Source organism: Atractosteus spatula, assembly GCF_055471065.1.
Source record: "Atractosteus spatula isolate fAtrSpa1 chromosome 10 unlocalized genomic scaffold, fAtrSpa1.hap1 SUPER_10_unloc_2, whole genome shotgun sequence".
Lineage (NCBI taxonomy): Eukaryota > Metazoa > Chordata > Actinopteri > Semionotiformes > Lepisosteidae > Atractosteus > Atractosteus spatula.
In genome coordinates, this window is record NW_028296622.1 from 1,686,594 (window position 1) to 1,713,535 (window position 26,942).

At 50.4% G+C, this 26,942-nt stretch overlaps 1 protein-coding gene and 1 pseudogene across 2 annotated transcripts; one reads left to right on the forward strand and one right to left on the reverse strand.

Moving 5' to 3' along the window:
* Nucleotides 1–2,692: 2,692 nt before the first annotated feature.
* LOC148812613 (GTPase IMAP family member 8-like) lies at nt 2,693–9,625 on the forward strand. The gene is made up of 3 exons (XM_088908566.1): nt 2,693–2,747; nt 3,814–5,085; nt 6,811–9,625. Exons 1-3 carry the CDS (start codon nt 2,714–2,716, stop codon nt 8,202–8,204), a joined length of 2,700 nt encoding a protein of 899 aa, XP_088764692.1. The 5' UTR covers nt 2,693–2,713; the 3' UTR covers nt 8,205–9,625.
* A 2,417-nt stretch (nt 9,626–12,042) lies between these two features.
* On the reverse strand, nt 12,043–19,509 carry LOC148812614 (GTPase IMAP family member 8-like; annotated as a pseudogene). The gene is made up of 4 exons (XR_016086316.1): nt 19,356–19,509; nt 18,220–18,352; nt 15,572–16,707; nt 12,043–13,044 (listed from the first exon to the last, which is right to left on the reverse strand). The product of XR_016086316.1 is annotated as a GTPase IMAP family member 8-like (transcript).
* Nucleotides 19,510–26,942: the final 7,433 nt, after the last annotated feature.

Consider the following 26,942-nt stretch of genomic DNA (forward strand, 5'->3'; position numbering starts at 1 on the left):
GTGTCTCCTGCCTGCTTTTCAATGTTCTTTTTGAAGTGTGACACTTAAACAGCCCCACTGGAGCCCAGCAGGTGTGAGCCTGGCCAGTACCTGGAGGGGAGACTGCTGGGAAAACACTGAGGCTGCTGCTGGGAGAGGTGTGAGTGGGGCCAGCAGGGGGCACTCTCACCCTGCGGTCTGTGGGGGTCCTGATGCCCCAGTATAGTGACGGGGACACTGGACTGTAAACAGGCGCCAACCTGCGGATGAGACGTCAAACCGAGGTCCTGACTCTCTGTGGTCATTAACAATCCCAGGGTGTCTCTCGAGAAGAGTAGGGGTGTTACCCCAGTGTCCTGGCCAAATTACCCCCCCTGGTCTTTACCCATCATGGCCTCCTAATAACCCCCCTCTCTGAACTGGCTTCATCCCTCTGCTCTCCTCCCCACTGAGAGCTGGTGTGTGGGGAGAGGACTGGGGCGTCATCCAGGTGGGGCTGCACACTGGTGGTGGTGGGATCCCCAGGACCTGTCAAGAGCTGCACACTGGTGGCGGTAGTGGGATCCCCAGGACCTGTAAGAGCTATAGTAGTGTAAGGAGTTATTATTAATATCATGCAGCTCGAACCCCAGCAAGTGTGAACCCCTGACCCTGACCTCTCTCCTCTCCCCCAGCTGCAGAAGCGCCCCTCGGTGGCCGAGCCCTGCGGCTCCGCTCAGCGGCTGCTCCTGCTGCTGGTGGCCGCGCTGTGTCTCCAGATCTACGCCTCCGAGGAGCCCGGGTGTGAACCGGCGCTGCCCGCTGCCAGCTGCCCCCCCGAGGGGCAGGGGCAGGGAGGGCAGGAGGAAGGGCTGGGGCTGCTGTTGCCCCCCCCACCCCCACCGCCATCGCCCCTCCTGGCTGGGGAGGAAGAGAGGGCGGCGGCCGAGGCGACGAAGACTGGGGAGGTGCTGCTCCTGGTCGGCGTCTCTCAGTACCTCAGCAGCAGTTCCGACCTGTGACCTGTGACCTGTAACCCCCCCCCCACCCCCCTTCTGGGTGGAGTCCGACCGTGACGGGAGAGGCCCTCGAGTCCGGCCCGATACCGATACCCATACGGGCCAGCCCGACCCAAACCCGAGCTCGGACCCGGACCGCTGCCGCCCGGAGAGGGGAGTCCGGGACTCGTGGGCGGAGACGCCCGTGGCGCCTTATCGCTCTGTTTGTTTATTGATTGATTTCCTGCGTGGCTTATTTATTTATCTATCTTATTGACGGAGAGACTCGTGCGTCTTATTGATGGAGAGTATTTCAGTGAGAGCGGAGGTGGTGCTACTCTTCCTTCACCGTGAGGAACTGGAACGGTTCTCCATGATTTGTTGTTGTATAATCGATCGGTCGATGACAGTGAGCGAAATGATCGTGGGGAGGGGAACGACGCGTGTTTCACTCCCTTCTCCCACCCCCACCCACAAAAACAACACCACCCACGCTCCCCGGCGAGAGACGGAGCTCTGGACTTCCGGTTCCTGTTGCTCTCTTGTGTGGGAATGGCAGGCGAGCCCCAGGCGTGGACGTGTTTCTGCGGCGCTCAAGCAGACTCCCACGGACACGCCTGTGAGGTCGCGGGTCGTCTTTATTTTTAACCTTCTTGTGTTCATCGTGAGTGAGGGGGGGGGAGGAGGGCGGTTTCTCCTCTGAAACCGACTGAGGTCTTTGTCTGTGTTTCCTAAGTCTTTATTTCAACAGCAGAGATGCCCCCAGAAAAAAATGCTTAGAAAAAAGAGAATGTATTTCAATAAAAAAGGAAATTCGACCTTAAAAGCAGGACAGGAGGGAGTATTTCGCCACAGTAACGCTCAGAGGACTGACAGACCGCCCCTTGGTCCGAAATCCCCAGACCCCACCGGATCGCTCTCCTTTCTCCGCCTGGCCGTGGCCTGGGGTTCCTCGGGGTCAATCTGCGCTCAGGCACCTGCGTTTAAGAGGGGGTCTGTACGCAGAGAGGGGTAGGGGTGGGGGACAAGCTGCCCAGGCGTGTTGTTGAAGCTGAGACCCTGGCTTCTCTCCAGACACAGCTGGGTGAGCTCCTCCGGTCAGGACATGAGGCTCTGCTGTACACAGAGAGGGGTGGGAGGGGGGAACAAGCCGAGACCCTGGCTTCTCTCCAGACACAGCTGGGTGAGCTCCTCCAGTCAGGACAGGAGGCTCTACTGTACACAGAGAGGGGTGGGAGGGGGGAACAAGCCGATACCCTGGCTTCTCTCCAGACAGAGCTGGGGGAGGGGCGAACAAGCCGATGAGCTGCTCAGGTCCGTTATCTACTGTCTGACTCCTGTCTGCTCTCCTGCTCTCTCTGGTCTGCTGTTTCCCCGATCTGTCTCTCTCCTGTAGCAGTTCAGCTCTGGCCTCTGACTTCTGGTGCCTTGTCTCCCCCTGGCGGGGACAGTGCAGTACTGCAGCGCCTCATTGACTTCATAGATCCAGGCGGGTGTGGACCCCAGTGTCCCGACTGCTGGTCAGTACAGATCCAGGACGCTTTGTGAGAGAGTAGAGGTGTGACCCCAGTGTCCCAAGGATGCTGGTAAGAGTTGATCTGGGTATTCTGGTGTTTTATTTTGCTCTTACTGATGAACCTGTTCAGTTGGTGATTAACTTTATGAATCCACTAGGTGGCGCCAGAGCAGTGTCACAGCGAGGACAGGAAACCCACCACCTCACATCAGCAGGAAGAGAAGGAGACAGAGAGAGAGAGATGGCAGCGTGTAGGAGCTCAGCGCTCAGCCCTGGTGAGTTTTCTCTTGTTCTGCCTGTCAGAGTGTCAGTAAGGGAGTCACTGAGGGTCTCTTCTCTGTCACAGAGCACAGTAGCAGCTGGAGAAGTGTCTTCCTGTCTGCTGAGAGTGTGTTCAGTCTGTCAGACACACAGGGTCTGAACTAGGAGAGAGAGACAGGAATTGATTTTACTTTCACTTTCTCTTGTCAGTGATCAGAGATCGGTACTGTCAACTCAAGCTGTTTGGAATGTACTAAATATTTTAATAAGCTGTTTATTTAAGGTAAAATGATTGATGTAAAACCTGACTGTGTGCTGATGGTATTGGATTCACACTGTTAGTATTCATAATGCTCAGACACGCTCAGATTTGATCGTTTCCTGTTTGTTGCTCAGAGGCCGTGTTTATTGTACAGCTGATAATACCAGAGAGGAATCAGTACAGATGAACAACAGAGGAATTTATTTGGCCCATAATTAGTAGTGATTCCAGGTTCTCATGCAGCTGTTTCTCCTGTCCTGACTGGGCAGCTTGTTCCCCCCTCCCGCCCCTCTCTGTGTACAGTAGAGCTTCCTGTCCTGACTGGAGGAGCTCACCCAGCTGTGTCTGGAGAGAAGCCAGGGTATCAGCTTGTTCCCCTCTCCCACCCCTCTCTGTGTACAGTAGAGCCTCCAACTCCTGATTTTAAGTCTTAGTGTTGCTTTGAGTTTCAGTGTTAATTCTGAGGAGCTCTGAGGTGTCAATATCTAACTGGTCTTTAATGATGACTGACTGTCACTGAGGATGTTGAATATTTTGTATATATTTATGGTTCACTATCTAAGAATATCTAAGAATACAGAATAAGAATGTTGTAAGAATACAGTTTGATTAACATTTACATTAACAGAACATTTTTGTATACCACAGAGAATACACAGAAATATAATCTCAATCTGTGATTTTCCTCTCTCACAGGGCAGGGACAATAGGAAAGATATAGAAAAGTTTTATCTTAAATTTTAAATGTGATGAGTGGTGAAGATATCTGTGATGAGAACTTTATAATGTAAATAATCTGTGATCTTTCTCTCTGACAGGGGAGGGACAGGCTGATTCCCATGAGGCACCACAGCGTCTCTCAGAGATCAGGATCGTGTTGCTGGGGGAGAGACGGTCTGGGAAGAGCTCAGCAGGAAACACCATCCTGGGCAGAGAGGAGTTTGACACTTGGAGAGAAACCAAGGAGTGTGAGAAGAGACAGGGTGAAGTAGCTGGGAGGCAGATCACTGTGGTCGACACTCCAGGGTGGAAAGTATGGAATTATGATGATGATGATGATTATGTTCCACAGCAGATCAGACAGGAGGTTGTGTACAGCGTGTCTCTGTGTCCCCCAGGACCCCACACTCTCCTCCTGATGATTAATCTGCACTCCTTATTCACAGACTGGAGATCAGTGAAGGAACATCTGGAGCTTCTCAGTGAGAGAGTGTGGAGCCACACAATAGTGCTGTTCACCTGGGGGGACAGACTGACACACACAACCATTGAGCAGCACATTGAGGGAGGAGGAGAGGAGCTCCAGTGTCTGCTGGAGAAGTGTGGGAACAGGTATCATGTTCTCAACAACAAGAACAGGGGCGACCGCACTCAGGTCACAGAGCTGCTGGAGAAGATAGAGGACATAGTGAGAGGAAACTATGGGCTGTACTTCACCACTGACATCAAAGAAATAAACACTGAACGAGAGATAGAGGAGCCGAGACAGAGGGAGGAGGAGAGACAGAGAGAGACAGAGGAGCTGAGACAGAGGGAGGAGCTGAGACAGAGAGAGACGGAGGAGCTGAGACAGAGGTTGGAGGAGAGACAGAGAGAGACGGAGGAGCTGAGACAGAGAGAGACGGAGGAGGAGAGACAGAGAGAGACGGAAGAGCTGGGACAGAGGGAGGAGGAGAGACAGAGAGAGACGGAGGAGCTGAGACAGAGAGAGACGGAGGAGCTGGGACAGAGGTTGGAGGAGAGACAGAGAGAGACAGAGGAGCTGAGACAGAGGGAGGAGGAGAGACAGAGAGAGACAGAGGAGCTGAGACAGAGGGAGGAGGAGAGACAGAGAGAGATGGAGGAGCTGAGACACAGGGAGGAGGAGAGACAGAGAGAGACAGAGGAGCTGAGACAGAAGTATGATAGAAGGGAGAGAGACAGAGAAGAGGAGCTCAGACAGAGGTTGGAGGAGGAGTGGAGCAGGAGAGAAGAGGAGCTGAAGGAGAAGATGAGAAAGACACTGGAGGAAGAGGAGCTGGAGAAAGAGACAGAAGAGCCCAGACTGCCTGTCAAGAGGAGGAACAGTAGAGACTTCATCCCTCCCAACAGTGAGTGTGATTGATGCTGTATTACTGAGTCACTGATCTTACTGCTCATCAGATTGAGTAGGGTACAGGGTAGGAGGTATTTAGGTGTCCTGACAGTAGTAGGGTACAGGGTAGGAGGTATTTAGGTGTCCTGACAGTAGTAGGGTACAGGGTAGGAGGTATTTAGGTGTCCTGACAGTGGTAGGGTACAGGGTAGGAGGTATTTAGGTGTCCTGACAGTAGTAGGGTACAGGGTAGGAGGTATTTAGGTGTCCTGACAGTAGTAGGGTACAGGGTAGGAGGTATTGAGGTATTGAGGTGTCCTGACAGTAGTAGGGTACAGGGAAGGAGGTATTTAGTGCTCTTCGTAGGTGTCCTGAGAGTGCCAGTGCCCCCTGTCAGTTCAAGGAGGTAACTGCAGGTGTCTGCTGTGGTTGGCTGTCCAGCAGTCTCACTGCCTGGGGGAAGAAGCTGTTCTGACACCTGGTGGTCTTGGTCTGATACTTCAGTACCGTTTTCCAGATGGTAGTAGAGAGAACAAGTTGTGTTCAGGGTGACTGGGGTCCCTGAGGATGGACCTGGCCTTCTTGAGGCATCTAACACAGTAGATATCCTGTGTGTTCAGTAGCGCAGCCGGTAGTGTTCTGAGCCAGTGTCACCACCCTCTGGAGGACCCTGAGCTCGTGGGCGGAGCAGTTACCACACCAGGCAGTGGTGCAGCCGGTTAGGATGCTCTCAGTGGTGCAGCTGTAGAAGCTGGTCAGGATGTGTGAAGGCAGGCTGAACTTCTTCAGTCTGTGAAGAGAGAACAGGCGTTGTTTTGTCTACGGGGTTGGTGTGGTGGGTCCAGATCAGATCGTCTGTGATGTTGACACCTAGGAATTTGACAATCTGGACCACTGCGGACCCACTGATGTGAATGGGTGCCTGGTCTGTTCCTGTGGTCCACCATCAGCTCCTTAGTTCTGCTGGTGTTCAGAGAGAGGCTGCTGTCTGTCTGCTGCAACAGCAGCAGCCTGTTGTAGAATCTGTGTCAAACAGGGTGAGATGGAGAATTACTGAACAGCCTGGAGTCTGAATTCTGCTTTTTAACAAAGTGGTCAAGACTGCAGGTCTCAGGGTTGAAGGGACAGTTCCTGACCGACAGACACTGAATCACTGCAGCTCAGCCCAGCAGTGGGGATGTGGTACCAGGAACATGAGGTGGAGTTTATTCCACTGACAGGTGCTGAGAAGGATTAAGCCTGTTTCTCTCTTGTCATCCTCTGATAAAGACACAGTGGACTCTGACTCTGGACTTTGGGTGTGGTCAGTTTCAGAGTGAAATACCAGCAAGATGATTGGACTGCACTGCACACTCTCCTAGAGTGCTGTTCTTCACTGGAGTGAAGAGATTCTCTCTCCTTCTTCAATTAACGTCCTTCTACACTCTGCCCCTGTAACAGTACAGTACTGCAGCATGACTGTTGTTGCTTGAGGCCAGTAAATGAACACAGATTCTTCAGATGAAACTTGAGTCACTTTGAAAAAATAGATCTGACACAAGGAAAAATCACGAACATCAGGTAAAACTATGTAGTTAGTTGATACTCAAGGTTAATTCCCAGATGTTCATTCTGTAAGATTCCTTCATACTGACTTTTAAGTTTTGTCTCTTGAGCAAACTGAACCCTTCTTATCTGTGGAGAGGTTGGTCTCCTCTCATGTGTCACCTCCCTGATGCTCCTGTCTCTCCTCCTGTTGCAGTGAGTGAAGTCAAACCCAGACTCCAGCCCCGCCCCTCTGAGCTGAGACTGGTGCTGCTGGGCAGGACTGGTGCTGGGAAGAGCGCAGCAGGAAACACCCTCTTGGGCTCAGAGGAGTTTCCCTCTGAAGCCAGCAGCTCCGCGGTCACTCAGGAGAGCCGGAAGAGGACAGGACAAGTGTCCGGGAGACGGGTGACTGTGGTGGACACTCCAGACTGGCTCCACGCCGGACTGTCTGAGGGGGACAGGAGACGGGATGTGGGGCTCTGTGTTAACCTGTCTGCCCCGGGACCCCATGCCTTCCTCCTGGTGACCCCGCTCGGCCGATCCACAGGGGAGGACAGGAGGACACTGGAGACAGTCCTGGAGATATTCGGGGAGAGGGCCCTGGGACACACCATGGTCCTGTTCACCCACGCTGATGATCTGACCAGCAGGACGCTGGAGGAGTTTGTGCACACAGGCAGCAGGGAGCTCCAGTGGCTCCTGGGGAAGTGTGGGAGCAGGTATCACGCCCTCAACAACAAGGACAGGGGCAGCACTCAGGTCACAGAGCTGCTGGAGAAGATAGAGGAGCTGGTAGCAGGAAACAGGGGCAGCTACTACAGCACTGAGATGTACCAGGAGGCCCAGAGACAACTGCAGATCCTGAGGGAGAGAGAGGAGGAGAGACTAAGGGAGAAGCACCAGAAGGAGCTGCAGAACTTCCTCCGCAGGATGGAGGAGGCGATCCAGACACGAGAGGAGAAGATCAGAGCGCTGGAGGAGCAGATAGCAGAGCTGGAGGAGAGGCTGAGGGAGGAGAGGGATGAGGGGAGGAGGAGAGAGCTGGAGGAGGAGCTGAGGAGAGAGAGAGCGGAGAGAGAGAGGCTGCAGAGAGAGATAGAGCAACTGAGAGAGGAGCAGGAGAGGGAGAGGAGAGAGAGAGAGGAGACACACAGAAGGGAGATGGAGGAGCTCAGGCAGCACTATGAGGAAAAGGCCAGAGAGGAGGCAGAGAGACACAGAGAGACTCTCCAGCAGGTCAGTGTGTCGACACCACAGTTCACTTCATCAGGACAGGAGCACAGGAGCTGCAGGAGGGAGATCGAGGAGCAGGAGAGGGAGAGGAGAGAGAGAGAGGAGACACACAGAAGGGTGATGGAGGAGCTCAGGCAGCACTATGAGGAAAAGGCCAGAGAGGAGGCAGAGAGACACAGAGAGACTCTCCAGCAGGTCAGTGTGTCGACAACACAGTTCACTCCAGCAGGACAGGAGCACAGGAGCTGCAGGAGGGAGATCGAGGAGCTGAGAGAGACAGTAGAGAGATACAGAGAGAGAATAGAGAGACAAAACACAGTGATAGACAGACTCACTGTGTGGCATCAGAGACACACAGGAGATACAGGAGAGTGATTGAGGACCACGAGCAGCACATCGAGAAAATGGTCACAGAAGATGACTGAGACAAGAGCACACACAGCCCGCAGACGCACGAGAGCGCACACAGCCCGCAGACACACGAGAGCACACAGCCCGCACACAGCCCACAGACACACGAGAGAACACAGGGCCCGCAGACACACGAGAGCACACACAGCCCGCAGACACACAAGAGCACACATAGCCTGCACAGACACACGAGAGCGCACACGGCCCGCACACAGCCCACAGACAAACAAGAGCACACACAGCTCGCAGACACACAAGAGCACACACAGCCCACACACAGCCCACAGACAAACAAGAGCACACACAGCTCGCAGACACACAAGAGCGCACACAGCCCGCAGACACACGAGAGCGCACACGGCCCGCAGACACACAAGAGCGCACACAGCCCGCAGACACACGAGAGCGCACACGGCCCGCAGACACACGAGAGCGCACACAGCCCCCGCAGACGCACAAGAGCACACACAGCTCGCAGACACACGAGAGCACACACAGCCCGCAGACACAGGACTTTTCTCCAGACAGCACCCCTGTAATTTTGGGGTGTGCTTTCTTTCCTGTTCTCTCTGTATTGGGGCTGCCTTAAACAGCACCCCAGTTCTTTATTAAAGTCTAAATTATTAGTCTAATCAAAAAAACTTGGAGTTATATTAGATTCTGGCTTAACATTCGACCCACATGTGCAGCATATCGTCAAAACGTTTTTTTTCACCTTAGAAATATCGCTAGACTACCCCCTATGCTATCACTAACTGTGGCTGAAAAGCTGATCAACACATTTGTGTTCTCCCGAATTGACTACTGTAATGCTCTACTCGCTGGGGTATCTAAATCTACTCTGAACAAACTGCAGTCTGTCCAAACCTCAGCAGCCAGAATCCTGACCAGATCTAGTGGAAGTGATCACATTTCTCCTGTCCTGGAGTCCTTGCACTGGCTTCCAGTCAAATTCCATGAGGTCTTTAAAATCCTCACGCTCACCTATAAGGCTCTGCATGGCTTGGCACCTCAGTACCTATCTGAACTATTATCTCCCTACTCCCCACCTCGCAACCTTCGCTCTGCTAATTCTGTTCTCCTTACTGTCCCCCAAGCCCCTCTACACTCTTGGGGTGACAGGGCCTTCTCCTGTTCTGCCCACAAGCTCTGGAACTCTCTCCCCAAGGATATCAGTCACCTTCTCTAAACTCCTTCAGATCCAGACTCCAAACCCTCTTCTTCAGAAAAGCCTTTACTGAACTGGTTCCATTCTTCACCCCTCTGCTCTTCTTAGTACCACCATCCACACTCTGCTCTGTGTGTTGTAATTGTGTTTTATCTTGTGTATAATTTTGTTTTATTGTTGTTGTCATTCTGTAAAGCGCTTTGGGAAGCCACCTTAAAAGGCACTCTATACAATAAAGTTTTTTATTATTTTTATTACTTGTCAATTTGTGTGTTTGACTGATGGGCAAAGATCCCAGACAGAGACTGGATCCCTGGATCTCTTGAGATCCACCAGCAGGATCAGGGAGAGGGTCACTGTGTCTGAACCTCTTTCCAAGGCTAAAGAATTAACTGGGATACTGTTGTAGGGTAACACGTTACAGGACTCCGGTCTCCTGTGGAGACACACCTGTGGGGTCGTGTCAGGGCAGAAGTCCCACATTGTAAACCAGTGTAAACTGGGACTGGGACCAACCCGGATCAAGACCAGACCTGAGAGCTTCAGGGCTCTCTCCCACTGGTGTCCTTTTCCCTCTCTCTGTCCTGTGTCCTAACAAACCCCACTAACACCCCGTGTGGGAAAGAGGACCCGCTCGTCCCTCCTGTCCTGTCCCGGTGTCGCCGTCACTGGGACTGGAGCAGCCGGAGAGGAGACGCACTTCCAGAACTTTCCTTCCCGCTCGGCTCTTCCCCTCCTGAGGAAAGAGCATCTTCCCACACAAACAGCCCGTTTCTCTCGGAGACGCCCGCAGCACAGGGGGCCTTTTCCCAGGACACCAGGACACCCGGGAAGAGCCTCCCAGCCCACAGGAGGGGAGTCCCAGTCCTTCCCGGGATTTCCAGGACAGGAGCGGCTCCTCAGCTGGGAATAAAACCGCCCCGAGAGGAGCTCGAGCGCTCGGGCTCGGAGCGTCGCTTAGCAACCGGCGCCGCAGCGGCATCCGGAGGACGAGCCGGAAGCGGGTTTTGGCGCCAGTTCTGCTCTTTGATGATCGGCTCAGGAGAATAAAGTCGATAGAAAAACATTAAAGTCCATTTCTCTCCCTCCTCTGTGGAAGCCGTGTCCGCCAGGGAGTGGAAAGAAAAAAAACGCGCCGCGGTTTCTCGTCGTTTCGGCTTTAGATCTCGAAATTATGACTTTTCTGACTCGGAATTGCGGGATATAAAGTCCCAATGACCAGAAATAAAGTCGTGATTCTGAGATTGTAAGTCGCCGTTGCGAGATATAAAGTCCCAATGACCAGAAATAAAGTCGTGATTCTGAGATTGTAAGTCGCCGTTGCGAGATATAAAGTCCCAATGACCAGAAATAAAGTCGTGATTCTGAGATTGTAAGTCGCAGTTGCGAGATATAAAGTCCCAGTTGCCGGACGAGCTGGTTCTGCTCTTTGATTATGGGCTCAGGAGAATAAAGTACACATATACACATACTGTAACGCCCAGTTGTGAGGAGGAAGCGCCCCTAGGCGCTCATAGTACCGCTGGGCATGCTGGGAGTTGTAGCCAGGGAGAGTCTGAGGGTCAGCACGATGACCAGCGGCTGACCCTACCTCTGTAAATAATGTCATAGTAGTTCTAGTGTCTTATAAGTGTACTGTATGGCTTGTTGTTAAGTCGTTAAGTAATAACCACCCTAAAGATGTGTGCGTGTTCCGTCATGTGTGTGTATACTCTGTGGTTGATAAAGAATAAAGCCTGGTTCGTTTATCGCGTCTCCACTGGTCCTTTGTAAATGCTACAATATATTCTGTTACACACACATATACAATGTCAGAATTATATCCAAAAGTATTCATGACATTTATATATATATACACAAAGAATAGCAAAATACAAACATGATCAAAATAGAACATTATTTAAAATTAGTTTTCTTCACATGGGACACTAAGGGCTGGTTTTCAGTGAGTCGGATCTCTTACGAGGAGGAGATCAGTGTTTCAGTGTAGAGTCCTCTGTGTCCAGGAAGTATCCGGTCTTCCTCTCCCGCTGGGAAAGACTGTGTGGATCAGTGACTGACCTGCGGCAGTGTCTCTGTGTCTCTCTGTCACTCTGATAACACTGCCTGAGCTCCTCCTCTCCCTCTCCTGCTCCTGTCTCAATGTCTTCAGCTCTCTCTCAGCTCCTCGATCTCCTGTCTGTTTCTCTCTACTGTCTGTGGGCTGCGTGTCTGCTGATTGTGTCTGTGGCCTGTGTGTTCTCTATGTGTCTGAGGGTTATGTATTCTTGAGTGCCTTCAGGTTGTGTGTGAGACTACGTTGTGACTACTGTGTGCGCTCTTGTGTGTCTGCGGGCTGTGTGCGCTCTTGTGTGTCTGCGGGCTGTGTGCGCTCTTGTGTGTCTGCGGGCTGTGTGTGCTCTTTTGTGTGAGTCTGTGCTGCTCTGGTTTCTCCTCCCAGTAAAGCTCCTATCTGAGCTCCTACTGCAGCTCCTATCACTGTTCCTGCTGCTGCTCCTGTTGGGCCCCTCAGGGCCTCTGCTAGGGCCCCTATTGCTGCCCCCAGTCCTGCTCCCAGTACCACTGCTCCTGTGCTGAAGTGCGGCTTCACCAGGTCCAGGTGTCTCTCTGCCTCCTCTCTGGCCTTTTCCTCATAGTGCTGCCTGAGCTCCTCCATCTCCCTCCTGTGTGTCTCCTCTCTCTCTCTCCTCTCCCTCTCCTGATCCTCTCTCAGTTCTTCTATCTCTCTCTGCAGCCTCTCTCTCTCCTCTCTCTCTCTCCTCAGCTCCTCCTCCAGCTCTCTCCTCCTTCCCTCATCCCTCTCCTCCCTCAGCCTCTCCTCCAGCTCTGCTATCTTCTCCTCCACCGCTCTGATCTTCTCCTCTCGTGTCTGGATCTCCTCCTCCATCCTGCGGAGGTGGTTCTGCAGCTCCTTCTGATGCTTCTCCCTCAGTCTCTCCTCCTCCCTCTGTTTGCTCTCCTCTCTGTCCCTCAGGATCTGCAGTTGCCTCTGTCTGATCTGGGACTCTGCCTCCTGGTACGTCTCAGTGCTGTAGTAGCTGCCCTTGTTTCCTGCTACCAGCTCCTCTATCTTCTCCAGCAGCTCTGTGACCTGAGTGCTGCCCCTGTCCTTGTTGTTGAGGGCGTGATACCTGTTCCCACACTTTTCCAGCAGACACTGGAGCTCCCTGCTGCCTGTGTGCACAGACTCCTCCAGTGTCCTGCTGGCCAGCTCATCAGCGTGGGTGAGCAGGACCATGGTGTGTCCCAGGGCCCTCTCCCCGAATATCTCCAGGACTGTCTCCAGTGTCCTCCTCTCCTCCCCTGAGGATCGGCCCAGCGGGGTCACCAGGAGGAAGGCGTGGGGTCCCGGGGCAGACAGGTTAACACAGAGCCCCACATCCCGTCTCCTGTCCCCCTCAGACAGTCCGTCGTGGAGCCAGTCTGGAGTGTCCACCACAGTCACCCGTCTCCCGGACACTTGTCCTGTCCTCTTCCGGCTCTCCTGAGTGACCGCGGAGCTGCTGGCTTCAGAGGGAAACTCCTCTGAGCCCAGGATGGTGTTTCCTGCTGCGCTCTTCCCAGCACCAGTCCTGCCCAGCAGCAGCAGTCTCAGCTCAGAGGGGCGGGGCTGGAGTCTGGGTTCGACTTCACTCACTGCAACAGGAGGAGAGACAGGAGCATCAGGGAGGTTACACATGAGAGGAGACCAACCTCTCCACAGATAAGAAGGGTTCAGTTTGCTCAAGAGACAAAACTTAAAAGTCATTATGAAGGAATCTTACAGAATGAACATCTGGGAATTAACCTTGAGTATCAACTAACTACATAGTTTTACCTGATGTTCGTGATTTTTCCTTGTGTCAGATCTATTTTTTCAAAGTGACTCAAGTTTCATCTGAAGAATCTGTGTTCATTTACTGGCCTCAAGCAACAACAGTCATGCTGCAGTACTGTACTGTTACAGGGGCAGAGTGTAGAAGGACGTTAATTGAAGAAGGAAAGAATCTCTTCACTCCAGTGAAGAACAGCACTCTAGGAGAGTGCAGTCCAGTGCAATCATCCTGCTGGTATTTCACTCTGTTCAGTAATTCTCCATCTCACCCTGTTTGACACAGATTCTACAACAGGTTGCTGCTGTTCAGTCACAGACTCGCTGATCTGTAGACAAGCTGTGACAAGTCCTTCAGACTGATGCACAGAAACAGCTCTTGTCTGGGGTTCTAATGATCTGCTGATGGGCTCTTTCACCCACTCCTGTCCTGCTGGACTTCAGAGCTGCCTTTGACACTAACAGATCAACTGAGGAGGCCATCGCCCCTAGTCTACACACTACCCTCTCACACCTGGACGAGAGAGAAACGTATGTGAGAATGTTGTTGTTGATTACAGCTCAGCATTCAACACCATCGTACCCTCAAGGCTCGTCACCAAGCTCCGGAACGACCTGACCTGGACCCACCACACCAACCCCGTAGACGAGACAGCGCCTGTTCTTTCTCCCCAGACTGAAGAAGTTCAGCCTGCCTTCACACATCCTGACCAGCTTCTACAGCTGCACCACTGAGAGCATCCTAACCGGCTGCACCACTGCCTGGTGTGGTAACTGCTCCGCCCACGAGCTCAGGGTCCTCCAGAGGGTGGTGACACTGGCTCAGAACACTACCGGCTGCGCTACTGAACACACAGCATATCTACTGTGTTAGATGCCTCAAGAAGGCCAGGTCCATCCTCAGGGACCCCAGTCACCCTAAACACAACTTGCTCTCTCTACTACCATCTGGAAAACGGTACTGAAGTATCAGACCAAGACCACCAGGTGTCAGAACAGCTTCTTCCCCCAGGCAGTAAGACTGCTGAACAGCCAACCACAGCAGACACCTGCAGTTACCTCCTTGAACTGACAGGGGGCACTGGCACTCTCAGGACACCTACGAAGAGCACTAAATACCTCCTACCCTGTACCCTACTACTGTCAGGACACCTCAATACCTCCTACCCTGTACCCTACTACTGTCAGGACACCTAAATACCTCCTACCCTGTACCCTACCACTGTCAGGACACCTAAATACCTCCTACCCTGTACCCTACTACTGTCAGGACACCTCAATACCTCCTACCCTGTACCCTACCACTGTCAGGACACCTCAATACCTCCTACCCTGTACCCTACTACTGTCAGGACACCTAAATACCTCCTACCCTGTACCCTACTAATGTCAGGACACCTCAATACCTCCTACCCTGTACCCTACTACTGTCAGGACACCTCAATACCTCCTACCCTGAACCCTACTACTGTCAGGACACCTCAATACCTCCTACCCTGTACCCTACTACTGTCGGGACACTTAAATACCTCCTACCCTGTACCCTACTACTGTCAGGACACCTCAATACCTCCTACCCTGTACCCTACTACTGTCAGGACACCTCAATACCTCCTACCCTGTACCCTACCACTGTCAGGACACCTAAATACCTAAATACCTCCTACCCTGTACCCTACTAATGTCAGGACACCTCAATACCTCCTACCCTGTACCCTACTACTGTCAGGACACCTCAATACCTCCTACCCTGTACCCTACTACTGTCAGGACACCTCAATACCTCCTACCCTGTACCCTACTACTGTCAGGACACCTAAATACCTCCTACTCTGTACCCTGCTACTGTCAGGACACCTAAATACCTCCTATCCTGTACCCTACTACTGTCAGGACACCTAAATACCTCCTACCCTGTACCCTAAATACCTCTGTTGTATCCCAATGTTAACCCCTATAAATTCCTGTCCTCCAACTCTTCTATCCCTTTTAACGAGCCTTTAATGAGCTTGCAGATTTCAATGCTGACAACACCGCTGTGTGCTGTACTGTTCGTGCATCGATCAATAAACCTTGATTGATTGAGTGTTGGTCAGACAGTCTTGAGGAACAGATTACAGAGACTGAGCTGCTGTGTGATGGATTAAATCTAATCTCCCTGAGAGAAAACAGTTCAATTACAGCACAGAGGATTTAAACAAACACGGATCTGTGTGCCACTGTGTTAGTAACCCAGTACAGAGCGGAGCACAGTATGATTTTAATTCCTAACAGGACACAAGATGGTTGAATCTCTCAGTCTGATGAGCAGTAAGATCAGTGACTCAGTAATACAGCATCAATCACACTCACTGTTGGGAGGGATGAAGTCTTTACTGTTCCTCCTCTTGACAGGCAGTCTGGGCTCCTCTGTCTCTTTCTCCAGCTCCTCTTCCTCCAGTGTCTTTCTCATCTTCTCCTTCAGCTCCTCTTCTCTCCTGCTCCACTCCTCCTCCAACCTCTGTCTGAGCTCCTCTTCTCTCTCTCTCTCCCTTCTTTCATACTTCTGTCTCAGCTCCTCTGTCTCTCTCTGTCTCTCCTCCTCCCTCTGTCTCAGCTCCTCTGTCTCTCCTCCTCCCTCTGTCTCAGGTCCTCTGTCTCTCTCTGTCTCTCATCCTCCCTCTGTCTCAGGTCCTCTGTCTCTCTCTGTCTCTCCTCCAACCTCTGTCTCAGCTCCTCTGTCTCTCTCTGTCTCTCCTCCTCCCTCTGCCTCAGCTGCTCTGTCTCTCCTCCAACCTCTGTCTCAGCTCCTCTGTCTCTCTGTCTCTTCTCCTCCCTCTGTCTCAGCTCCTCTATCTCTCTATTGTATGTCTCCAGTTCAGTGTACAGTTGTTCAATGTCAGTGGTGAAGTACAGCCCATAGTTTCCTGCCACCATGTCCTCTATCTTCTCCAGCAGCTCTGTGACCTGAGTGCGGTCACCCCTGTTCTTGTTGTTGAGAACATGATACCTGTTCCCACACTTCTCCACCAGACACTGGAGCTTCTTCCCTTCTCTCTCAATGTGCTGCTCAATGGTTGTGTCTCTCAGTGTGTCCCCCCAGGTGAACAGCACTATTGTGTGTCTCCACACTCTCTCACTGAGAAGCTCCAGATGTTCCTTCACTGATCTCCAGTCTGTGTCTGAGTTCACATTAATCACCAGGAGGAGAGCGTGGGGTCCTGGGGGACACAGAGACACACTGCGCACAACCGCCTGTCTGATCTGCTGTGGATCATTCCTCATCAGCCACACATTCCAGCCTGGAGTGTTGACCACAGTAATCTGCCTCCCAGCTACTTCACCCTGTCTCTTCACACACTCCTCAGTTACTCCCTCAGTGTCAAACTCCTCTCTGCCCAGGATGGTGTTTCCTGCTGAGCTCTTCCCAGACCGTCCCCCCCCCAGCAGCACGATCCTGATCTCTGAGAGACGCTGTGGTGCCTCATGGGAATCAGCCTGTTCCTCCCCTGTCAGAGAGAAAGATCACAGATTATTTACATGATAAAGTTCTCATCACAGATATCTTCACCACTCATCCCATTTAAAATTTACGATAAAACTCCTCTATATCTTTCCTATTGTCCCTGCCCTGTGAGAGAGGAAAATCACAGATGGAGATTATATTTCTGTGTATTCTCTGTGGTATACAAAAATCTTCTATTAATGTTAGTTAATCAAACTGTATTCTTACAACATTGTTATTCTGTATTCTTACAATTTATATAAAATATATTTTTTTATTTTTAAATGTTCTCTCAATAGTACATGTTTATTTTTCATCAGGATTTTTTTTCTTAGAATAATTTAACCTCACTGAAAGGTTAGATTTCTCTCATCTGATAAACAACAGACATTTTTTCCAATGTCTTCCTTGATCATCTTTACCAAGGGCGCCAATACTTCTGGAGGGCCCTGTAGAGTCCCACTAACACTCTGAGTGTCCGGTGGCAGTTCAGACACATATGGGACTCCTGTGTTCAGAATGAACCTTTATACCACCTTATTTTAAAAATACATGTAAAAATTGTAAAATCATTCAGTCCATCCTGATTCTTCAGTAGTGAGTCTAAAATGTCACATTACATAAAGACATGTTTGGGACTCAGCCACCTGGCTGGGAAATCTGTGTGTTGTATAGTTTCAAACCACTTAGAAACTATCTACTGTGATCCACACTGAAGAGAATTAGCATGATGTTAGTTTAAAAACAGTGAAACTGACAACCTGAAGGAACTGAGTCTCTTTAGTCTGAAGGGAGTGTCCCACACTGACAGGGTGAAGATAGGGAACCACATATATACAAAATATTCAACATCCTCAGTGACAGTCATCGTTAAAGACCAGTTAGATATTGACACCTCAGAGTTCCTCAGAATTAACACTGAAACTCAAAGCACCACTAAGACTTAAAATCAGGAGTGGGAGGCTCTACTGTACACAGAGGGGGGTGGGAGGGGGGAACAAGCTGCCCAGTCAGGACAGGAGAAACAGCTGCACGAGAACCTGGAATCACTACTAATTATGGGCCAAATAAATTCCTCTGCTGTTCATCTGTACTGATTCCTCTCTGGTATTATCAGCTGTACAATAAACACGGCCTCTGAGCAACAAACAGGAAACGATCATATCTGAGCGTTTCTGAGCATCATGAACACTAACAGTGTGAATCCAATACCATCAGCACACAGTCAGGTTTTACATCAATCATTTTACCTTAAATAAACACCTTATTAAAATATTCAGTACATTCCAAACAGCTTGAGTTGACAGTACCGATCTCTGATCCCCAACAAGAGAAAGTGAAAGTAAACCAGCTCCTGTCTCTCTCCTAGTTCAGACCCTGTGTGTCTGACAGACAGAACACACTCTCAGCAGACAGGAAGACACTTCTCCAGCTGCTGCTGTGCTCTGTGACAGAGAAGAGACCCTCAGTGACTCCCTTACTGACACTCTGACAGGTAGAACAAGAGAAAACTCACCAGGGCTGAGCGCTGAGCTCTCAGACGCCATCTCTCTCCTTCTCTTCCTGCTGAACTGAGGGAGAAGGACTTCCTGTTCTCTTCAGGTAAAGGTGAGCTCACCTGAAGGATGAAGACTCTGCTCTGGCGCCACCTGGTGGATCAGTGCAAATGAAACTTAATAAACCGCCAGGAAAATTCATAACGCATCTCTTCACTCTGGAAACATTCAACATGAAAATACTTTTCACGTGTAAACTCTCATGCGACTCGTGGTTTTCCAGTAACAGGCAGGCTCTGTCAATCCATCAGCTGCTGCAGGTGAAAGGCTCAGGAAATCCAGAAATTTTAAAAGCAACTGAGACAAATCGCACTTCAATACAATGATTAACTGTGAATGGACTGAAAAAGACTCCGTTTTAAACTCACTTCCCCTGTGAACCTGCAGCACTGAGTCAGTGTTTTCTGAAATGTGCCCGTATTTAGAAGAGCTAATACTTCACATGTGCATTAAACACATACAGTACTCTTTGGGGAACAAACGTGCAAAAACAATTTAAAATAAACGAGTAGTATTTAGGATTTAGAGAAACAGGTAAAAACATCACCAAGGATCTCAGAGAGTCTCCTTCCCTGAGGTCTTTCACATCCAGACTCTAAACCTGCTTCAGTAAAAGAGCTTTAATTTCACGGGTCCTGTGTCAATCTGCTGTTTCCTCTCGGTGCGGAGTCTTCCTCTGCAGAGCACGATAAAAAGCCTCTTTTAAAGGCGCTATACGAGATGAATATTAATGTGCATCTTCCATCTCACTTCAGGGTTGTTAATTTACCTGCGCAGAAATGAGGAAGTATATATATATAAACAAACTCCGTGTGTACAAAGAGTCAATCGTGCTGTTTTTCGAGAGTTTCTCCACAAAGCTGTATTCCAGACCACACGGATCAGGAGAGAGAAATTGTTCGGGGATGTATAAACGGTTTAAAAGAAACGGATGTTTTAAACAGGCTCCGGTGTACGATGAGCTTTCAGGAGCTGATTCTATATCCTGAAAGCGTGACTTGCGAGCAATTTCCCGATTTCAGGACCGAAAATCCAACATTTCTCGCTAAACCGACACACCGTGAGAAGAGAGAAGAGTTCAGAAGTTTCTCCTCACCTTCGGTGCGGCCGGGCCGGCGCTCTGACCCGCTCCAGCAGGACTGCAGGCTCCGGTCCGCAGGTCCGAGCGCAGTTTACAGGAAAGGAGCGGAACCGGAGGAACCGGGACTCGGGAATGCGGAGGAACTGGAGGCGCCGCTGGGAGCGAGAGCCGTAATACTGCGAGAATAGGCGCCTCCGCAGCCTGAGAGATTCGCGCGTCCAGGACCCGCCTCGCCCGGCTCTCGCAGGGAAACCCTGTACGTCCACGGAGAGGACGGGCGGGTTCCACGAGTGTACGTGCCCAGACCACTGTAAGAGTTTCCTCTGTGGGGCTGCCCTGTAATGGCGGTGATCGAGGCTCCAATAAATGCGGGGACTCCTATAGTAGAGATAAGACGGAAGGAGAGCTGACAGGTGTGTCTGTACGGGACTCCTATAGTAGAGATAAGACGGTAGGGGAGCTGACAGGTGTGTCTATACGGGACTCCTATAGTAGAGATAATACGGTAGGAGAGCTGACAGGTGTGTCTATACGGGACTCCTATAGTAGAGATAAGACGGTAGGAGAGCTGACAGGTGTGTCTGTACGGGACTCCTATAGTAGAGATGAGACGGTAGGAGAGCTGACAGGTGTGTCTATACGGGACTCCTATAGTAGAGATAAGACGGTAGGAGAGCTGACAGGTGTGTCTGTATGGGACTTCTATAGTAGAGATAAGACGGAAGGAGAGCTGACAGGTGTGTCTATACGGGACTCCTATAGTAGAGATAATACGGAAGGAGAGCTGACAGGTGTGTCTATACGGGACTCCTATAGTAGAGATAAGACGGTAGGAGAGCTGACAGGTGTGTCTGTGTGGGACTCCTATAGTAGAGATGAGACGGTAGGGGAGCTGACAGGTGTGTCTATACGGGACTCCTATAGTAGAGATAATACGGTAGGAGAGCTGACAGGTGTGTCTATACGGGACTCCTATAGTAGAGATAAGACGGAAGGAGAGCTGACAGGTGTGTCTATACGGGACTCCTATAGTAGAGATAAGACGGTAGGGGAGCTGACAGGTGTGTCTATACGGGACTCCTATAGTGGAGATAAGACGGTAGGAGAGCTGACAGGTGTGTCTATACGGGACTCCTATAGTGGAGATAAGACGGTAGGAGAGCTGACAGGTGTGTCTATACGGGACTCCTATAGTAGAGATGAGACGGTAGGAGAGCTGACAGGTGTGTCTATACGGGACTCCTATAGTAGAGATAAGACGGTAGGAGAGCTGACAGGTGTGTCTATACGGGACTCCTATAGTAGAGATAAGACGGTAGGAGAGCTGACAGGTGTGTCTGTATGGGACTTCTATAGTAGAGATAAGACGGAAGGAGAGCTGACAGGTGTGTCTATACGGGACTCCTATAGTAGAGATAATACGGAAGGAGAGCTGACAGGTGTGTCTATACGGGACTCCTATAGTAGAGATAAGACGGTAGGAGAGCTGACAGGTGTGTCTGTGTGGGACTCCTATAGTAGAGATGAGACGGTAGGGGAGCTGACAGGTGTGTCTATACGGGACTCCTATAGTAGAGATAATACGGTAGGAGAGCTGACAGGTGTGTCTATACGGGACTCCTATAGTAGAGATAAGACGGTAGGGGAGCTGACAGGTGTGTCTATACGGGACTCCTATAGTAGAGATAAGACGGTAGGAGAGCTGACAGGTGTGTCTATACGGGACTCCTATAGTAGAGATAAGACGGTAGGAGAGCTGACAGGTGTGTCTGTATGGGACTCCTATAGTAGAGATGAGACGGTAGGGAAGCTGACAGGTGTGTCTATACGGGACTCCTATAGTAGAGATAATACGGAAGGAGAGCTGACAGGTGTGTCTATACGGGACTCCTATAGTAGAGATAAGACGGTAGGAGAGCTGACAGGTGTGTCTATACGGGACTCCTATAGTCGAGATAATACGGTAGGAGAGCTGACAGGTGTGTCTATATGGGACTCCTATAGTAGAGATAAGACGGTAGGAGAGCTGACAGGTGTGTCTATACGAGACTCCTATAGTAGAGATAAGACAGTAGGAGAGCTGACAGGTGTGTCTGTACGGGACTCCTATAGTAGAGATAATACGGTAGGGGAGCTGACAGGTGTGTCTGTATGGTACTCCTATAGTAGAGATAAGACGGTAGGAGAGCTGACAGGTGTCTGTACGGTACTCCTATAGTAGAGATAATACGGTAGGAGAGCTGACAGGTGTGTCTATACGGGACTCCTATAGTAGAGATAATACGGTAGGGGAGCTGACAGGTGTGTCTATACGGGACTCCTATAGTAGAGATAAGACGGTAGGGGAGCTGACAGGTGTGTCTATACGGGACTCCTATAGTAGAGATAAGACGGTAGGAGAGCTGACAGGTGTCTGTACGGGACTCCTATAGTGGAGATAAGACGGTAGGAGAGCTGACAGGTGTGTCTGTACGGGACTCCTATATTAGAGATAAGACGGTAGGGGAGCTGACAGGTGTGTCTATATGGGACTCCTATAGTAGAGATAAGACGGTAGGAGAGCTGACAGGTGTGTCTGTACGGTACTCCTATAGTCGAGATAAGACGGTAGGAGAGCTGACAGGTGTGTCTATACGGGACTCCTATAGTAGAGATAAGACGGTAGGAGAGCTGACAGGTGTGTCTATACGGGACTCCTATAGTAGAGATGAGATGGTAGGAGAGCTGACAGGTGTCTGTACGGTACTCCTATAGTAGAGATAAGACGGTAGGAGAGCTGACAGGTGTGTCTATACGGGACTCCTATAGTAGAGATAAGACGGTAGGAGAGCTGACAGGTGTGTCTGTACGGGACTCCTATAGTAGAGATAAGACGGTAGGAGAGCTGACAGGTGTGTCTATACGGGACTCCTATAGTAGAGATGAGACGGTAGGAGAGCTGACAGGTGTCTGTATGGTACTCCTATAGTGGAGATAAGACGGTAGGAGAGCTGACAGGTGTGTCTATATGGGACTCCTATAGTAGAGATAAGACGGTAGGAGAGCTGACAGGTGTGTCTGTACGGGACTCCTATAGTAGAGATAAGACGGTAGTAGAGCTGACAGGTGTGTCTATACGGGACTCCTATAGTAGAGATAAGACGGTAGGGGAGCTGACAGGTGTGTCTATACGGGACTCCTATAGTAGAGATAAGACGGTAGGAGAGCTGACAGGTGTGTCTATACGGGACTCCTATAGTAGAGATAAGACGGTAGGAGAGCTGACAGGTGTGTCTGTATGGGACTCCTATAGTAGAGATGAGACGGTAGGGGAGCTGACAGGTGTGTCTATACGGGACTCCTATAGTAGAGATAATACGGAAGGAGAGCTGACAGGTGTGTCTATACGGGACTCCTATAGTAGAGATAAGACGGTAGGAGAGCTGACAGGTGTGTCTATACGGGACTCCTATAGTCGAGATAATACGGTAGGAGAGCTGACAGGTGTGTCTATATGGGACTCCTATAGTAGAGATAAGACGGTAGGAGAGCTGACAGGTGTGTCTATACGGGACTCCTATAGTAGAGATGAGATGGTAGGAGAGCTGACAGGTGTCTGTACGGTACTCCTATAGTAGAGATAAGACGGTAGGAGAGCTGACAGGTGTGTCTATACGGGACTCCTATAGTAGAGATAAGACGGTAGGAGAGCTGACAGGTGTGTCTGTACGGGACTCCTATAGTAGAGATAAGACGGTAGGAGAGCTGACAGGTGTGTCTATACGGGACTCCTATAGTAGAGATGAGACGGTAGGAGAGCTGACAGGTGTCTGTATGGTACTCCTATAGTGGAGATAAGACGGTAGGAGAGCTGACAGGTGTGTCTATATGGGACTCCTATAGTAGAGATAAGACGGTAGGAGAGCTGACAGGTGTGTCTGTACGGGACTCCTATAGTAGAGATAAGACGGTAGTAGAGCTGACAGGTGTGTCTGTACGGGACTCCTATAGTAGAGATAAGACGGTAGGGGAGCTGACAGGTGTGTCTGTACGGGACTCCTATAGTAGAGATAAGACGGTAGGAGAGCTGACAGGTGTGTCTGTACGGGACTCCTATAGTAGAGATAAGACGGTAGGAGAGCTGACAGGTGTGTCTATACGGGACTCCTATAGTAGAGATGAGACGGTAGGAGAGCTGACAGGTGTCTGTACGGTACTCCTATAGTAGAGATAAGACGGTAGTAGAGCTGACAGGTGTGTCTATACGGGACTCCTATAGTAGAGATAAGACGGTAGGAGAGCTGACAGGTGTGTCTGTACGGGACTCCTATAGTAGAGATAAGACGGTAGGAGAGCTGACAGGTGTGTCTGTACGGGACTCCTATAGTAGAGATAATACGGTAGGGGAGCTGACAGGTGTCTGTACGGTACTCCTATAGCAGAGATAAGACGGTAGGAGAGCTGACAGGTGTGTCTATACGGGACTCCTATAGTAGAGATAAGACGGTAGGAGAGCTGACAGGTGTGTCTGTACGGGACTCCTATAGTAGAGATAAGACGGTAGGGGAGCTGACAGGTGTGTCTATACGGGACTCCTATAGTAGAGATAAGACAGTAGGAGAGCTGACAGGTGTGTCTGTACGGGACTCCTATAGTAGAGATAAGACGGAAGGAGAGCTGACAGGTGTGTCTATACGGGACTCCTATAGTGGAGATAAGACGGTAGGAGAGCTGACAGGTGTGTCTATACGGGACTCCTATAGTAGAGATAAGACGGTAGGAGAGCTGACAGGTGTGTCTATACGGGACTCCTATAGTCGAAATAATACGGTAGGAGAGCTGACAGGTGTGTCTATATGGGACTCCTATAGTAGAGATAAGACGGTAGAAGAGCTGACAGGTGTGTCTATACGAGACTCCTATAGTAGAGATAAGACAGTAGGAGAGCTGACAGGTGTGTCTGTACGGGACTCCTATAGTAGAGATGAGACGGTAGGGGAGCTGACAGGTGTCTGTACGGGACTCCTATAGTAGAGATAATACGGTAGGGGAGCTGACAGGTGTGTCTGTATGGTACTCCTATAGTAGAGATAAGACGGTAGGAGAGCTGACAGGTGTCTGTACGGTACTCCTATAGTAGAGATAATACGGTAGGAGAGCTCACAGGTGTGTCTATACGGGACTCCTATAGTAGAGATAATACGGTAGGGGAGCTGACAGGTGTGTCTATACGGGACTCCTATAGTAGAGATAAGACGGTAGGGGAGCTGACAGGTGTGTCTATACGGGACTCCTATAGTAGAGATAAGACGGTAGGAGAGCTGACAGGTGTGTCTATACGGGACTCCTATAGTGGAGATAAGACGGTAGGAGAGCTGACAGGTGTGTCTGTACGGGACTCCTATAGTAGAGATAAGACGGTAGGGGAGCTGACAGGTGTGTCTATATGGGACTCCTATAGTAGAGATAAGACGGTAGGAGAGCTGACAGGTGTGTCTGTACGGTACTCCTATAGTCGAGATAAGACGGTAGGAGAGCTGACAGGTGTGTCTATACGGGACTCCTATAGTAGAGATAAGACGGTAGGAGAGCTGACAGGTGTGTCTATACGGGACTCCTATAGTAGAGATGAGATGGTAGGAGAGCTGACAGGTGTCTGTACGGTACTCCTATAGTAGAGATAAGACGGTAGGAGAGCTGACAGGTGTGTCTATACGGGACTCCTATAGTAGAGATAAGACGGTAGGAGAGCTGACAGGTGTGTCTGTACGGGACTCCTATAGTAGAGATAAGACGGTAGGAGAGCTGACAGGTGTGTCTATACGGGACTCCTATAGTAGAGATGAGACGGTAGGAGAGCTGACAGGTGTCTGTATGGTACTCCTATAGTGGAGATAAGACGGTAGGAGAGCTGACAGGTGTGTCTATATGGGACTCCTATAGTAGAGATAAGACGGTAGGAGAGCTGACAGGTGTGTCTGTACGGGACTCCTATAGTAGAGATAAGACGGTAGGAGAGCTGACAGGTGTGTCTATACGGGACTCCTATAGTAGAGATAAGACGGTAGGAGAGCTGACAGGTGTGTCTGTACGGGACTCCTATAGTAGAGATAAGACGGTAGGGGAGCTGACAGGTGTGTCTGTACGGGACTCCTATAGTAGAGATAAGACGGTAGGAGAGCTGACAGGTGTGTCTGTACGGGACTCCTATAGTAGAGATAAGACGGTAGGAGAGCTGACAGGTGTGTCTATACGGGACTCCTATAGTAGAGATGAGACGGTAGGAGAGCTGACAGGTGTCTGTACGGTACTCCTATAGTAGAGATAAGACGGTAGTAGAGCTGACAGGTGTGTCTATACGGGACTCCTATAGTAGAGATAAGACGGTAGGAGAGCTGACAGGTGTGTCTGTACGGGACTCCTATAGTAGAGATAAGACGGTAGGAGAGCTGACAGGTGTGTCTGTACGGGACTCCTATAGTAGAGATAATACGGTAGGGGAGCTGACAGGTGTCTGTACGGTACTCCTATAGCAGAGATAAGACGGTAGGAGAGCTGACAGGTGTGTCTATACGGGACTCCTATAGTAGAGATAAGACGGTAGGAGAGCTGACAGGTGTGTCTGTACGGGACTCCTATAGTAGAGATAAGACGGTAGGGGAGCTGACAGGTGTGTCTATACGGGACTCCTATAGTAGAGATAAGACAGTAGGAGAGCTGACAGGTGTGTCTGTACGGGACTCCTATAGTAGAGATAAGACGGAAGGAGAGCTGACAGGTGTGTCTATACGGGACTCCTATAGTGGAGATAAGACGGTAGAAGAGCTGACAGGTGTGTCTGTACGGTACTCCTATAGTAGAGATAAGACGGTAGGGGAGCTGACAGGTGTGTCTATACGGGACTCCTATAGTAGAGATAAGACGGTAGGAGAGCTGACAGGTGTGTCTATATGGGACTCCTATAGTAGAGATAAGACGGTAGGGGAGCTGACAGGTGTGTCTATACGGGACTCCTATAGTAGAGATAAGACGGTAGGAGAGCTGACAGGTGTGTCTATACGGGACTCCTATAGTAGAGATAAGACAGTAGGAGAGCTGACAGGTGTGTCTGTACGGGACTCCTATAGAAGAGATAAGACGGAAGGAGAGCTGACAGGTGTGTCTATACGGGACTCCTATAGTGGAGATAAGACGGTAGGGGAGCTGACAGGTGTGTCTATATGGGACTCCTATAGTAGAGATAATACGGTAGGAGAGCTGACAGGTGTGTCTATACTGGACTCCTATAGTAGAGATAAGACGGTAGGAGAGCTGACAGGTGTGTCTATACGGGACTCCTATAGTACAGATAATACGGTAGGGAAGCTGACAGGTGTGTCTATACGGGACTCCTATAGTAGAGATAAGACGGAAGGAGAGCTGACAGGTGTGTCTATACGGGACTCCTATAGTAGAGATAAGACGGTAGGAGAGCTGACAGGTGTCTGTACGGTACTCCTATAGTAGAGATAAGACGGTAGGAGAGCTGACAGGTGTGTCTATACGGGACTCCTATAGTAGAGATGAGACGGTAGGAGAGCTGACAGGTGTCTGTACGGTACTCCTATAGTAGAGATAAGACGG

Excerpts from the sequence above, each read along its gene's own strand:
- LOC148812613 (XM_088908566.1), top strand. The coding sequence starts at position 2,714 with ATGGCAGCGTGTAGGAGCTCAGCGCTCAGCCCTG. Across the intron at positions 2,748-3,813 it reads GAGCTCAGCGCTCAGCCCTG|GGGAGGGACAGGCTGATTCC; the intron begins GTGAGTTTTCTC and ends TCTCTCTGACAG. Across the intron at positions 5,086-6,810 it reads AGACTTCATCCCTCCCAACA|TGAGTGAAGTCAAACCCAGA; the intron begins GTGAGTGTGATT and ends CTCCTGTTGCAG.